Here is a 16,447-nt window from a genome sequence, read left to right on the forward strand (position 1 = left end):
GCTTGGACTATTACACCTACTATCCTTTTCATCCCCTCTAACAAAAGCCTATGATTGCAAACACATAAGTGGCATTATGGGTCATTTCCTTCTGTATGCACCACAGGCCAAAATCTTCTAGCCCCTCACAGTAAAGGACATTCATGCTATTTTGACCTTTACGTCAGGATGACCATAATCTGTCACTATCAATTCTGCATCATCAGACCTTAATGAGGGATAATACCAGTGCCACTAACACTTGGTAATCTCCCATAGAGAGCTCTATGTGTTCACACACACTCATGGCAGATGTGTTTTCTGTTGTCTTTGGTCAGAATGGACAAAGCAGGAACCTCCCCCACTGTGTCTCAGCTCAGGAAGCTGACAATTGATGGTACTTTTTTTTGCGGTTCCTTTTTTCTATTTTGTCAACCTTGGACACAGACTGTAAGTATCACAAAAATATAATATATCATTGGCTACTGAAAAGAAAAGGATTCATTTAGTACATGAAGATCTCTGTACTGCACCATGGCTGTATCAGAACAAGGATCAGATGTATTTTAATGAGGTTCTCCAAGCGTTACCTAAATTCTGTGTATCAGCTAACCTGTGGACGAGAGAGCGTTTCAGCAGTACTTACCCTTCCGTAATTCTTCCTAATCCGTGATCTTGGCTGTGCTTATGACTGCTCGACTGACTGCGGACTCTTCTGCTTACTTCCCAACCAGATGTTCTCCTGTTTCTTCCTGTTGGGACTGCAGAGAAAGAGCCCGCAGCCTGTTAGGCTACTTTCACACTAGCGTTTCTATTTTCCGGTATTCAGATCCGTCATAGGGTCTCAATACCGGAAAGAAACGCTTCAGTTTTGTCCTCATTCATTGTCAATGCGGACAAAACGTAACTGAACAGAACGGAATGCTCCAAAATGCATTCCATTCCGTTATCATACTGGAGAGCAAACCGCAGCATGCTGAACTTTGCTTTCCGTCCTGGGATGCAGAGCAAGACCCACAATGCAAGTCAATGGAGACGGATATGTTTTCTCTGACACAATCTGACATAATAGAAAACGGATCCGTTCCCCTATTGACTATCAATGGAGTTCATGAAAGATCCATCTTGTCTATGTTAAAAATGTTTGTGGGAATGGAAGTTTGTGGGAATGTATTTTGTGCTGCTGGCAGTATTTTGTGATGGACTGTGGTATTTGGCTTTGTTGGGGTGGTATAATGTGCCGCAATATGGTATTGCTGGCTCTGCCTTACATCACTTTGGACCCGACTACAAAATGGGGCCATTTTTTGTATTTTTTCCAGGGCCAGTTCCCAGTCGGCCCCTGAGTGCCCCCTTATCCGGACCACATTTCCTGCAATATATTTTCAGTTCCACCATATATTATGCATAGGGCCACCCTCTAGGAGACACATCTAGGGGTGGTTATCTCAGAGAGAGGTTCCACTGCAGCACATTATGCTCTGTGGCCTGTGCAGTGGCTCTTGGCAGGGTTACAGGCGGTATACATGATACCTGGCAACATTACACTGTTCTCCTTTATAAATTATGCACGTTTTTCTGTGCACATGTAGAAAAACCCTTTGTTTGCTCCTGTTATTGACAACTGATGACAGGACATCTGGAAGACAGGGCAGAATATTGTACATGCTAATATCTGTCTTCACATTACACAAAGCAGCTTCAGATTTCCTGCAACTGCTGTGGGAATACTGCAGCCTTTTTTCTACAATCTGCATAGTTGTCTATCTAGCATTTAACATTCTTATTAATTGTAGTAAAACATAGCCTTAGGGTCCTACCTCTATGCACACTTACTGTTCTGATGCCATTCTCAAAGGCATCACGGGCAAGAGATGCTGGTCCATCCACAGTTTTGCCATCATCGTCGGGACCCCAGCTTGCACTGTAGATATGTACGTGTTGGGGGTTTAGACTGAGGGATTTGGCTTCCACCATATCTGTTACATCTCCATCCAACATGCGCACTCCTGGAGATAACCAAAGAAATTGTATAAATTCCCTGATGATATTACATTCTGTGAAATATAATCTACTGTACAATTTTCAGAGAGTGCTGGTAAAAGACATCCATCTTACGCTAGGTTCACATCTGCTTTGGAGGTTCCAGTAAAAGCCTCCTTAGCAGATTTGAACCAGTTTGGCAGAAAAAAAAGCGTGGCATACTGCCTTAATTTTTCTGGTAAAATGGTGAACCATGACAAATACTCAACAGGACCCATTATAGTCAGTGGGGTTCATCAGGCATTGACGTTGTCCATCATCTGACAGACCCGGCATTGCCATCATTTTGTCTTTCTGTTACTATGATGGAGGAGAAATTCTAATGTATTTATAGGCAAATACGATATACATACCATGTGTAAACCATCCATTAAGGACAGTTATAAAATACACAAATCATTCAACCAATAAATAGTTGGGAATACCTAGCCAGGTCCGGATCTACAGAAATCCAACAAATTGAGAAAAATGAACAAAATGAGAGGCCACCTGGACAGCATTTAAAAAACAAAAGATAGCAGTTTTGATAGCCTTGGAGTTCCAGCACCGCGACCACTCAGTGGTCACATGCCGTTCATGTGTACGCCACTGCTAAGGCCATTGATTGGCTGCCAGTGTTTACTTCTGGTCAAGTGGGGACCGGAAATGGTGAGATTGTGAAAAAATGAGAGTTGTATTTTTTTAAACCACTGTCTAGCTAGCCTTTTATTTTTAAAGGGGTAACCGCTCCTATATCAAGAATAGGATCCTGTCATGCCTGGATGGGAACGAAGAAATGGCCATGCATGTCTACTCACTTTAATAGCACTTCAAAAAATAGCAATGTCAGAGTGCTGGCTATTTTCAGAAATGCTACTAAGTTATTGAAGACAACTGCCCATGTGTGGTCACCTTTTCACCATGTTCTTGAGATAAAAGCAGGTCCTAGAGATGGGACCCTCACCTATGGGACATTTATGGCACATTCTGTGGATATGCCATAAATCTCCCAGATGAGAATACAACTTTATTGATGTTGGACAGCTGCTTTATCATGATGGCTTGGATTACTGGATATGTTATAAACTCCAAACGCTTAGGAACGTCCCATGTAGTCTTGCATGTGGTAATAATAATAACAATAATAATAATATAAAACAATGATAATAAGAAATAAAACTGCCACACACCTCCAATCCTAGCGTTGAAAGCTATTCCGACTGTACAGTGAGAATTGTTTGCGGTAGCAGCAACTTCTCCAGCACAGCGAGTCCCGTGCCTAAAGTAGAGAAAAACCTGTAAACTTTCATTTGCAAAGTGGAAGGATAGAAAACTGCTAAATATAACAGAAACATTAAACTGACTATATTCATAATGCACAAAACTAATATGACAACCTGACTCTGGGAAGGTACCGTAGTCCCGAAACACGTTTGGTGTTAAAAGACAGTATATGAACCCAAGCCAGTACACATCAGATGGACTGACTGCTAATCTGAAACAGTGAAATATATTAGGGTAGCTACCCGACTATAATTGAGAACAAGTATCCCTGAATTAGAGAAAGCACTACAGAAAAGAGAATGGTGATCCCAGCACATGTGAGACGCCACGAGGGACGCCGACTGGAGCGCTCACCATCGCAAGCATCGCAGGATACACGCAAGGCGGCAGCATCCCACCAAGTCCACAGGAGGGTAACGTAGCCCTCGTGGCAAATTTACAGATTTACAAATTCAATACCTCAAGGGATAATATATGCCGATTAGTGATTACACCAAGTACGGCGTTATTTATAACACCGCAGTGATAGAACAGCGGTAATCTACGGGGGACTGCAGAGGCGTTTGGACAGTGTGTACATATACACCTCCGATATCTGTATACCTCATAATACAGTGAACTTAGCGCTGTTGGTTTAATCCCAATAAGGGTGATTGATGCAATGGACTATAGGAGGACACTTTGAATTTCAATTTACCATACCCTGCAGGAAACTGACATACTGGCAGAATCATCATACTGCAATATAGCGGGACTGGTTATCAATGTGATCATTGGGAAGAATCTGGATTAGACATATCTATCTTCTTTTGCAGCGATCTTCAATTCACAAATTTGCACTATATTTATATTAATATTCAATTTGCATTTTTTATCTTTATTTTTTATTTGTATTTTTCAAAAATTTTTATATATTTTTTATCACTCTATTTCTTCACTATTTATGCATTACTTTTTAAATCAAATATATGCATATATTTTTGCTTTATCTGTATCATACCATATGATTGATTGTTACAACCTTCTGTGGACGCTGTTGGGGTGACGCTCTGGGTGGGGGGCATCGCTCAATAAACAACAAATTACACCTGATACAAGGAGTGAGCGCTGGTATCCACACAGACCCTCCATACAGGGTTCCACACAAGGATTCTCCCTGCAGCAGAGCACTGGTACCATTATAGACTACAGACTGGTGTTTTGCCAAGAACACGCAGTATCTATTGCTATTGCAAATTTTTTATATATTCATTTATTTTTTATTATATTTATTTATTATATTTTATTATATATCAATAAATAAGGTTTTTATTAGAATGAAAGTGCTAATCTCCATTCAATCTCCTGGTAATTGAGTGCCCTCCAACTTTTAATTCTTATCACTTTTGACTATTCTTTGGGGCTTGGGGTGTTGCCCCTGGAGTGAGCACCATATCACGGTTGTGCATGCAGGTGAGCCACTGACATTCACTGAAATTTACAGCCTGACTCTGGGTTCACACATGCCAGTTTGGTTGCATGTTCTTTACTGCCATGGCTAATTTGAAAAAGTTAAAACAAAGTGGTCCAGGCAGAATTTCCACGTACTTGTTCAGACCATTCAAATACTTCTACATACAGCATGTGAGTTACCTTTCTGTAGTTTCTCTACTGAAGCAACAGTAAGGCTAGTTTAATACTTGCGTTCAGAGAGCAATTTCAGTGTGGCCGATTCTCAGCATATTTGCGACGGATCTCCGCCGATCCCTATTATAGTCAGCATTCGGGTAGCATCTGGCAATGCAGGACCAGGGAGCTCCGGCAGGGAACAACAGTCTCCTGGATCTCTGAACGCTAGTGTGAAACTAGCCTAATGCCTGAGCTACTGCTTTTCAAATTCAAGTTTTATCCACTTAAAAAGTGTTAATTTCCCATTGTTACTGTGATTTATTCCACTGTGTATATAGAACAATGACTTCATGTTTTCCTGCCTGCACATCTGTGTTTAATGTGTTTAAAAACCACATGAAGAGCAAAGTGTTCCATTGAGAAATGAGAGAAATAAACCCTCAAAAAGATATCAGCTATGTCCTGAAATAGTTTATCTAAAGGTTCAGGTTTTGGATGCCGTTTTTGAAGCCAAAATCAGGAGTGGATCATAAAAGAAGAGAAAGTATTAGGACAGGTACTTCTCAACTTTTTGAATCCACTTTTTTGGCTTCAACAACCGCACCCTAACATGGTTTATAAGGATGTAATCCATGTCACACAAGATCCCTTATAGCAGCATGTTTCAGGCGTATGTACTAATACATTGCATTAGATAAGGGCGGGTTCGAATTGGCGTTACAGAATCCCGTTATAGGCTCCGTTATAGTTGACAGGACTTTTTGTTCCGTCATGCATAACGGAACCATTATTTTGCCCCATGGACATGTATTAGGACGGAGCTAAATGGAATGCCTCTTAAAGGGTCCTATACAAAACATATTTCCTTCCTGTGTTCTTTATATCATGCAGTATTTGTCTTATACCTATGAGAATCTATTTTCTAACAATTTATAGTCTAGACATACACGAGAAAACAGGCCTAAGGGCTCATTCACACGAACGTATTTTCTTTCCACTTCCGTTCTTTTTGCGGACCGTATACGGAACGATTCACTTCAATGGGTCTGCAAAAACCACGGAAGGTACTCCGTGTGCATTTCGTTTCCGTATTTCTGTCCGCAAAAAAGTAGTGCATGTCCTATTATTGTCCGCAATCACGGTCCGAGGCCTCATTCAAGTCAATGGGTACGCAACAAATACAGAATGCCCACGGACCACATCCGTATGTCATCAGTATTTTGCGGATCCATACTGTAGAAATGCTATGCCCAGCCCATATTGCTCATGTGTTTGGTGATTAATAAGTTACTATTTCCATTTCCAATCTGCAAAAACGGATCGCATACAGAAACCATACGGATATGTTTTGTGGAATAACGGAACAGAAGAGGACTTAAATCAGAGGAAAAAAAAACTCAAATGCGGAACAATGGATGCGTGAAAAACGGACCGAAAAGAACAGCGGTCGTGTGCATGAGCCCTAAGGGTTATAGAAAGCTGCTTCATGTATTATTGGAAGTAAAATGGATAAGACTGAGGCAAGGAGCAGAGTAATTTATCTTCCAGCACCGTGGTTCCTATAGACTCTATATGAAACTATAAGTGCAGGGTACCATTAGCTCTACGTTATGATATTCTTAAACAGGGGAACATTCACATGAAATTTCCAGCTGTAAAAAAAAGGTATCACTGCAAAAGGTAATTGACTTCTCAACTTCACTTAGAATTCCAGCAGCGTTTAACTCTGCGTGAGCTGTGACATTTTGAGTAGACTGTTGTTCTTAAATGTCACAGGTCCCCAGAGATGTCTGAAAAGTGTCCAGCATACTGCTGTCAGATGGGGAGAAGAATTTTTTTAGAAACACTTATAATCTTCTATGGCTATCACTCTGCAGACAGATAATGATCAGAACAACTTTCCTTTTTTTAGGTCCACAAGCAGTGAGACTCAGAAATAGGCGGCTGTCTGAAATGATCATGATATTGCCTGATGGAACTCAGAAATCTTCAAATTATTTGCATTATTCACTTCCGTGAATTACATGGTAAAAGTTACAAGTGGAGTGTTCAAATCATCACTGTTAGGCCTTGTTAACAGGAATGTATTAAAAATCATCCATGTTGCGGCTGCAGCATACAGACAATTTTTAATATGACAGTAGCTCTGTATGCTCACGTACGACACGGACCTGGTGACCATCAGCAACACTGACCAGAGTAGCACATGTTCTGGGGTTTTCCGCACAAACCCAAACAGAGGTGTGAATAGGAGCAATTACTTCTATGGGTCTGTGTGCTGTCGGCACACGGATGAAAAATACATTTGTGTGAATAAGGCCTTAGTTAGAAAGACATCATCACCTTAGATCATCTTAGTGCTTGAGAACAAACAATAATTGCAGAATGCATATGAGATGCTTTAAGGAGGTACCAAATGTGTAACAGAACACATTTCTTTTAACCTGTCTACATCCTTTGTATCCTATCAGTTGTATTCAGATAAATCCATGTAGATTCAACTGACACATGAATCTACAACTAATCTACAACCAACTAATTTGACTTTGGATTAGTCTTTAGGGTGTTATCCTGGTTTTCACCCTTTTATCCCTATACAGAGATCTGGCCTTCGCTGCAGGAGAGCCACCAGGCCACTACCTATTGGAATAGCCCCAGTATCGTTGGCTGCTGACCAACAGAGGCCAGATAGACCAATGTGAAGCACCGAGGAATCAGGCAAAGCTCCTGGTCAGAGGCAGGCCGTAGTCAGAACAGGTAGAGTTCATGCAAATCCAAAATTCAATCCAAGGACAAGGGCAGGCAGCACAGAGTCAGAACAAAGAACAGGCATGTCAGGTCCGGAAGCAAAAGAGTCAGAATCCAGGAATCAATTAGAAGTTGGTACACAGGCAGACAAACAGATAATTGCACATTTACAGGCTCTAGCAAGCTAAAGTAACCTATTGCTCAGGCTCTCCTCCTTGGGAATTGTGCCCTTAGTACCCAAAGGCTAGCCATTGTCAGGCGAAGAATGGAGTAAAGGTGCACTGGCCCTTGAAGAGCTGGGGAGTGTATGCAACCTGCAGGTCAGGTAAATAGGCCTAGTAGCCAGATGCAGGCTGCGGCCATCAATGAGGGATACAAAACTCCACAGCTAGCCCTGCTTCTGAAAGGCAGAGAAAAATCAGCAATGCTCGGCCGCCAGGCAGTGGCATGGTGAGTGATGTGGTGCCCATGTCCACCCTGGATGACAGGAGTGCAGCAGGGACGAAGCAGCCACCATGACACCGTTCTGGACAACAAAAAGCCTGAGAGGGCTTATGTTCCATCCAAAGCATACAGTACACCCACTTTAGAAAGAAATGTAATGGATGTCAAAAGGAGCTGTCAACTGACCAGGTCCCAACAAATAATACCCAGAGATATTAATTGGTAAACGAGTGCCATTCTTGAGGTACACTCTACCCCCAAAAGTGTCATCACAAATTAATTACAGTTTCCACAAAAAGGGCGTAAAGATGGCCTTAGACAACAGATATCTGTTGGGCAATTGTTTCATTGACAACAGACAAGATTTTCTATAGGTACAGGTAATGCCCCTTTCTGAAACTCACAGTAATAAACTATTAACATTGACAGAAAAAGTTGCAGCATCACAAATGTTACACATGGTGGTTGTTACACATCAACAGACCAGGTCCATCAGAGCCGCTCTTTGATAATCATTGCAGGTTATGGCTAACAGAGGAGGATGCCGAGCTGGGAAACCCCTCAATGAACCCCATACATCCTCACAGGGTCATTATGAGACTACCTCAATGTTCTGTGTTTAATGTATTTTACACAGGCTTTAGTGAAGGTTTATTGATAGAAGAAGGATAATCAGCTGCTAGACGGAAAAACCCCAATCTAATCTCTATGGTAAGCTGTATCCGTCAGTATACCTTCTGTATCCTTCAGTACAACCCTGTATGCTAGCTGCAGAAAATCTAATAATTGGATTAAGACATTACAGTTAAAAGAGTTATTAGATTTGTAAAATTGATGGCCTATACATAGGATAGGCCATGGATATTAGATTGTGGGGTCAGACTCTTGGGCCCACTGCCATTAGCTGTGGCTCGAGAGCTGTGGCCCCTTCACACGACGGACTGGCATGGTGGCTGAGAGTAGGACCTCTATGATTTATTATTGATGGCCTACCCTGAGGATAAGCCAATAATTTTACAAAGGATAACTCCTTTAAGTGCCATAAAAATAGTGCAAAAATTAAGTCGAGGTTATCGTGTTCACAATAATATCCAAACCAATAGCGCTGAGGTGTGTGTACATGTGAACGGGAGTAGCATCAACACTCTTTAGGAATGTTATATCTGAACATCTTTTCTTCCTCCTTATAGGACAATGTCCATTTACAAAGGGAAAGTTATAAATAAATCAAAAAGCTACTGCAAGGTGGTGGAACCTCGGGAGGAAACATGTTTAAACAACATAAAGAGCCTTTGCCTGAGAAACTCCAAATCGGAGAACGCGTGCTTCATTTCACTGAAGTTCTTTTATTGTTTATAATGGAGAGGAACAAGTTCCCAGGCTTTTTAAATTACAGTCTAAAGAGACACAGGGCTAAAAGGTTGTGCATTTGTTCTTTGTGTTACTGTCAGGATGATAAAGTAGGCTGAAAGACTGCAGGAAACCTTGGTTACACAAAATGTTGCATTCTTAAGAATAGCTTGATGGGCATGCTTCTACCTGGGGGAAAACTTATTTTTGGTAGTATTAGTAAACCCCAATAGATTTAATCACTTCCTTGTCCTAAGGTTAATAGAACATATTTGATACTACTAGTAGTAACTAAATGTCCAACATACATTCAAACATAGACACAATGAGGGGGGGGGGGGGGGGTGGATTTATCACGACTGGTGTTTCTTATGCCAGTCTTAATAAATAAATAAATAAGTTATTAAGAGGTTCACGGCTCTTAATAATCTCAGGACACATCTTAGGAGGCCTTTGTGTCAGAAACAGAAATCTGCGTATGTCAGCTGGGATTGCTGCTTCAGCATAAATTTGTGACTTTCATACATAAAAGCATTAATTCCCCCCAGTGTTTAAAACCTACACATTTTCAGAATTTGGGCACGTTGATTATATTAACCAACTAGCAATGTCTTACAAACTTCTTAAAGTAAATGCGTCACCAAAAATTTTATCTGCCAGTTAAAACCAGATAGTAACACATCTCCTTTTTTTATTTTATAATAGTAAAAAAAAAAATATTCTATTTCCTGAACATTATTATGGGGGCAGCCATCTTGCCTGAGCTGTTCTTAACAGCATTTAAAAAGCATTTAAAAAAACCTGCTTTACAGCAGCCCCATGATCCATAGACACAATGGTCTGGAGGGGACCCTATTGACTTCTATGGCAGAGTTTTCTGGGCATGCTCAGTGACCTGTCCAGAGGTCATTGTACAAGGAAAGAATAGATAAGATTTGACAATCACCTATTGTGAATGGTGGATCTTGTGTTATACAGAGGTGATATCATTACAGGCAGGATTACGAATGTAAGGACTCCGTGCCCATGCTGTAGACTGCAAATTGCAGTCCGTGATGCACGGATACTGACCGTGGGCCAGCCGCATGCGGATCGCGGACCCATTCACTTGAATGGGGTCTGTGATCCGTCCGTTCCGCAAAAAGACAGTGCAAGTTTCCGTTCCACACTGCATCTCCGGATTTGTGGACCTATTCAAGTGAATGGGTCCGCATCCGTGATGCGGAATGCACATGGCCGGTGCCCCGTATGAAGGCCGCAATACGGCAACGGAAGGGAAGTGCCATGTAAATAAGCCCTTAGAATGAGTTAACTGCAGTAAAGTCATCCGTACAGACCAAGAAGTGGCGCCAATTATTAGACATAGTGGCCAAAGCAAAACTGCAGGATTTTTTGTTTTAGTTTAAATATAAAAAGTGACATGGAAAATAAAAATTATATCAAAAATTATTTTAAAATATGTTGAACATAAAGTGATTTAAACAGCAGATCATTTTCTGATGACACATTCCCTTTAAAAATTCCCTAAAACTGAGCAACCATGGCTTCTTCTAATTTTGTAGAGCACATTTCTTTTTGGGATCACAGAGAGAAGTGCATACTTAAGGCGACCCCCCCAGTTCAAGAATTCACATTAACAACCTCTTTTTCATCTTTTTAGTAGCAGATCCACTAATCCGCTCCCCGACAGGTAGGTTCTCTTTAAAGGTTATGGACACTTGCATTTAATTTATCGTGTGGAAAAAATCATTTCTCCAATTGGTTATGTTTAAAAATGTATATTCATTTTCGTTCTACAGCCTGCATGTGCTTCCTATGCACAGCAAGCTGCTCTGTCAGGTTTTACAGAAAATCCGTTATCTGACGGGCTGTCTGTAAACTACCACTGTCAGCACACGGCAGCGCGCATCTGTTGCATCATCTTTATGTAACTGGGGTTGTATAGTCCCAGTTATATTTTCAAGCTTGTGCTCTCCTCCGAGCAGTGTGTGACAGCATAGACAGCTCTTCATTCAACATTCACCTTACTGCCATGCCTGCTGCCTATTACTAGCGCTGCAAGTGAAGCGCTGCTTACTTATAATGCCCCTATATAGTGCCATCACCTTACTGCTCTGCCTGCTGCCTATTACTAGTGCTGCAAGGGCAGCGCTGCTTATTCGCCGGGGCCGGAGCTGCACTGCCTGTCACTGCAATGCGAAGCCGATCTGTGCTCCACGATGAAACGATGGGCTATCCTTGTTGACTACTATGCATTCAAAGAAGACTGTTCTCAAAGAAGTGCTGTGTTCTTTGAATGCTGGATAGCCCAGCGTTTCATCATGGAGCATAGATTGGCTTCGCATTGCAGTGACAGGCAGAACAGCTCCGGTAAGTAAGCAGCGCTACCCTCGCAGCACTAGTAAGAGGCAGCAGGCAGAACAGTAAGGTGACGACACTATATGGGGGTATTATAAGTAAGCAGTGCCTCACTTACAGCGCTAGTAATAGGCAGCAAGAATGCAAGAATGGCAGTAAGGTGACAGCACTACATAGGGGCATTAAAACTATGGCGGGCACTACATGGGGATGTATATATGCAGACAGCACTACATGGAGCCATTATATCTACTGAGGGCCCTACAGGGGGCCACAATATATACTGGGGGCACTGCTGAGGGGCATTATAACTACTGTTGTGTAAATCTATGTGGGAGGGGTTTTGTAAACACAGAGAAGGGAGGGGGAGCAGAGCTTGTGCATGTGGAAAGAATAGGCAGTGAAGAGACCATGTGACCAGAACTGAGGGAACGCCCACAGAGCCTGAACTGAGAAGAACCAAGTGCTTGAAAACCAGGTACCAGCATTGCTGAGGGCGTGAAAAATTACGCAGAATCCAAAAAACAAATGAGTGCAATTTTATTTTGTGCTGCATTTTAGTCAGATATGCGTTTATTAATTTTTATGCACAAACATTTGTGTAGCCTTTAAGGGTTTTATCACACAGCCTTCATACTTACGTGAACCTCAGGGCTGAACACTATACATACAGTTGCAAGTGCTCTCCATGATTTTCAGCTCACAGCAGATATTGATTGTCACCATATCAGAAGCATTTTATCTGGAGACATGACAGGCATGTCTATCGCCCTGCAATATAATTACCTTTAATGATGGTGATTTTCCTATTACATGATAGTACAGCTGTGCAATGAACTTGTGTTCTCAAAGATGACTTGTGCTTGTGACCATGCGGCTCTGCGGCCAAGCAGTAAATTAATTATCTTACTATGGTTGTTACTGAAAAATTTGGCTATTTGCACATTAAAATGTATTTTAGCTCATCACCTGCTGTTGGATTTTTCAAAGACGTGCATTTTAACTTGTAAGAGTAGTTAAACTGATTAAAGTATATTTCCAGCCAAAAAATAAATTGTGGCAGTTCTTCTAAATCCTTACATTTAGTAACTTGTGTTGTTTCTCAGATGTAGACGTTTCCTGTCTATACTGTATTACACAAGAAGTTACTTCCCATCAGCCATATTAGCTCCCATGTTCTAGGTGTCACGGGGTTCCGAAGGTGCACTCGGTCCCCCATTTCCCGCAGACCTGTTGCTTAGCTTTGGGAATGAGGATTTGTGCTTGACCTCATTCCCAGGGCGGCTTTGCTGGCTGGGTGGCTCCCTGCTCCTAGTCTGCCTTGAGCGCCGAGCTGATCACTCGGTGCTCGACTGGTTGGCCTGTCGGTCATGTGACGCTGGCCACGTCACATGACCCTCACTCCCCACTATAAATACAGGCAGCCTGCTGGCCACAGGTTGCCTGTTAATTTCTAGGTTCCTGGCTATTTGTTGGACTACTGAATACTTACCTGATCCTGTTCCCTGACGATCCTCTGCCTGCTCCTCCTGTACTGCGCATCCATCCTGGTATTGTGACCTCGGCTCCCACCTGACTACTCTCTTAGGACTCCTCTTGTACTTCGCTACTCTCCAGGTATTTGACCCCGGCTTCTCCTGACCATTCTTTGCTTAATCCGTTGTACTGCGTAGCTCTCTAGGTTCTGACCTGGTCCGTTCATGTTCCGTATTTTGGCTTGTCTGTCTTCCCTGCACATATCCTAAGTTAGGGACTGCCGTCCAGTTGTCCCCTGTCATCAGGACTCGTGAGGCAAGTAGGCAGGGCCAGGGGTGAGGGTGGAGCGCAGTGGTCACTATCCTTCTCCCTGTGTGTGTGTGGACGTGACCGTTACAGATTAACAGGCCCAACAACCACTGTATCATGTATCCTCTTATTACCCTGACTGACCATGTCTCTAACTTGACACAGATGGTGCAGGAGCTAGGAGGGAAACTCCGTTCTTTTGAGTTAGGGCAAGGTTCTTCCACTCCTCTGCCCTCCAGTCCACATGTTGAACCCCAGATCAAGCTCCCAGAACCCTTTTCTGGAGACAGGAAGAGGTTTCTCTCCTCCAGTCCCGAGAGCCAACGCGTGGGGATTATCATTTCTCTACTACAGGGTGATCCCCAGGACTGGGCATTCTCGTTACCTCCTGGGGCCAGTTGTCTGACTTCCGTGGAGGGTTTTTTTCAGGCCCTGGGTACCCTCTATGATGAACCAGACAGGGCCCTGGTAGCCGAGACGGCTCTTTGGGCACTGGTTCAGGGCCATCTCCCTGCGGAGGAGTATTGCACCCAATTCAGACGGTGGTGTGTCCCCTCTGGATGGAATGAACCAGCCCTGAAGAGTCAGTTTAGGACTGGTCTGTCTGATAATTTAAAAGATTTATTAGTCAGTTATCAAGTTCCAGAGACCTTAGAGGAACTTGACCGACGAGTTAGAGAGAGACGACAAGAACGACTGTTCTGTTCTCAGATGGTGGTCCAGCCAGAGGCCTTTTCCAGGGACAACACTGAGGTCTCCACCGAGGATCCCATGCAGGTTGGCATGACCCGGGGTAATCTTCGTCGCAGACGCGGAGAGTGCTTCTACTGTGGAGATCCTGGCCATTGGATCAACAAGTGTCCTAAGAGGGTCCTCTCTGACAAGTCTCCTAAGGCAAGACAACCTAAAGACCAGGTACACCCTGATTTTTCTAAATATAAGCTTTTGGTACCCATAACAATTTCTCTGGGGTTAATAAGTGGCCGGGTAAGGCCTTTATTGATTCCGGTTCAGCGGCCAGCTTTATTGACTTAGAATTTGCTAGTAAATTGGGTATTCCAATGTTTGCTTTACCTACACCTATCCATGTCATGGCTATTGATGCTACTCCCCTGATTGGTGGTACGGTGAGGTCATGTACCTCTGAAATTTCTCTGACCATGGGTGTGTGCCACTCTGAGAGATGTTCTCTTTTTGTCTTGGAGAACCTACCGGTTGAGGTGGTACTAGGGTTGCCTTGGCTCCGTTTACATAACCCCACAATTGATTGGTTTAAAGGAGAGTTGGTGAAATGGGGACCTAAGTGTGACTCATGCTTGTCCGTGGTCCAGGCTGGGGTTTCAGTAAGGTCTAATACATTACCTTCAGTTATTAAAGAATATTCTGATGTATTCTCATCCCCTATTCCAGAGGTTCTACCCCCCCATAGACCTTATGATTGCGCCATAGAGCTAATAGAGGGTGACGAATTTCCCAAAGGGCGAATTTATAATCCTTCAGGGCCCGAACGCAAGGCTATTGAAGATTATATTAAGGAGAGCCTTGCTAATGGGCATATTAGACCTCCAGTCTCTCCTATGGGAGCAGGGTTTTTCTTTGTTAAAAAGAAGGATGGTGGTCTTAGGCCTTGTATTGATTACCGGAGACTAAATAAGATCATATCACGGTCGGCGTGGCTATCACATACGTGACACAGAGGGAGGGAACGAGGAAGGCCCTGCCCAAGTGAGAGGGAAGATGGTGACCCCTAACTCACCTGGCGGCTGGCACCTGGCTGCCCTGACGTCCCTAGACGGGTTCCTCACCCGTACGCCGATCACGTGCCTAAAGCCCTGGCTTTCCCTGAGCTGAGCCCTAGGTAGTGAACAGGGCGATGGGAACACTAGTCCGCACCACTAACTCTAAGGGAAAACACCAAGGGGAGGACAGACAACACAGACTCAACATATATTCCCAGGTGGGCGACAACAGGAGACAACAATAAGCCAAACAGGGATCCGGAGGGTAGCACACAGGAACAACAACCAGGATTAACCACCCCAGTGGGTCAGTATAGATGTCCAGGCAGGAAGCTCTATAACTGGCAACTAGAGAAGTGTGAGGGGAGAATATAAGGAGGTAGGGAGTGGCAGACACGAAACAGCTCAGGAGGAGAAGCTACGGATCCCTGAGAGAGACAAAAAGGATAGCAAGGCAAACACAGAAAACAATAACTAAGAAACACCATGATCTTTAGATATAGAGCGCGCAGCCACCCGCTGCGACTTCCTGACCCCGGGTATAACGGAGTCAGACGTGGCTCTTGATACCCTCGTGACAGATCACTGTCCAAAATAGATACTCTCTCCCATTGATTCCGGATTTATTTAACCAGGTTCTGGGGGCAACCTGGTTTTCCAAGATTGACCTGAAAGGGGCATACAATCTAATCCGAATCAAGGAGGGAGACGAATGGAAGACGGCGTTCAATACTCCGATAGGACACTTTGAATATCAGATGATGCCTTTTGGACTCAGCAATGCCCCAGCTGTGTTCCAAAACTTAATGAACGATATTCTTAGAGAGTTCTTAGGTAAATTTATTATTGTCTATCTTGACGACATTTTGATATTCTCTCCTGATTTCGAATCTCATGTGTCTCATGTCAAACAAGTATTAGAGGTGTTGAGGAAGAACCAGCTATCCGCTAAGCAAGAGAAATGTGTCTTTGGTGTACAGGAGATACTGTTTCTAGGGCATGTTTTGACTCCTCACGCCTTTAAGATGGATCCTGGTAAGGTTTTGGCAATTAAGGAATGGGTAAGGCCTTCATCCTTAAAGGCTTTACAACGGTTTTTGGGTTTCGCTAATTACTATCGTAAATTTATC

At 43.1% G+C, this 16,447-nt stretch overlaps 1 protein-coding gene across 3 annotated transcripts in view; it reads right to left on the bottom strand.

Moving 5' to 3' along the window:
* PCSK5 (proprotein convertase subtilisin/kexin type 5) overlaps positions 1 to 16,447 on the bottom strand; it is a 468,004-nt gene that overhangs the window by 266,766 nt on the left and 184,791 nt on the right. For all 3 annotated transcript variants that reach the window (XM_040417061.1, XM_040417063.1, XM_040417062.1), the window contains exons 6-7: positions 3,192 to 3,280; positions 1,816 to 1,988 (exon numbers count right to left, since the gene is read on the bottom strand). In XM_040417061.1, the coding sequence (XP_040272995.1) occupies positions 1,816 to 1,988; positions 3,192 to 3,280 (262 nt within the window). The remainder of the gene's footprint in view (positions 1 to 1,815; positions 1,989 to 3,191; positions 3,281 to 16,447) is intronic.

The sequence above is a fragment of the Bufo bufo genome, chromosome 2 (assembly GCF_905171765.1).
Source record: "Bufo bufo chromosome 2, aBufBuf1.1, whole genome shotgun sequence".
NCBI classification, from domain to species: domain Eukaryota; kingdom Metazoa; phylum Chordata; class Amphibia; order Anura; family Bufonidae; genus Bufo; species Bufo bufo.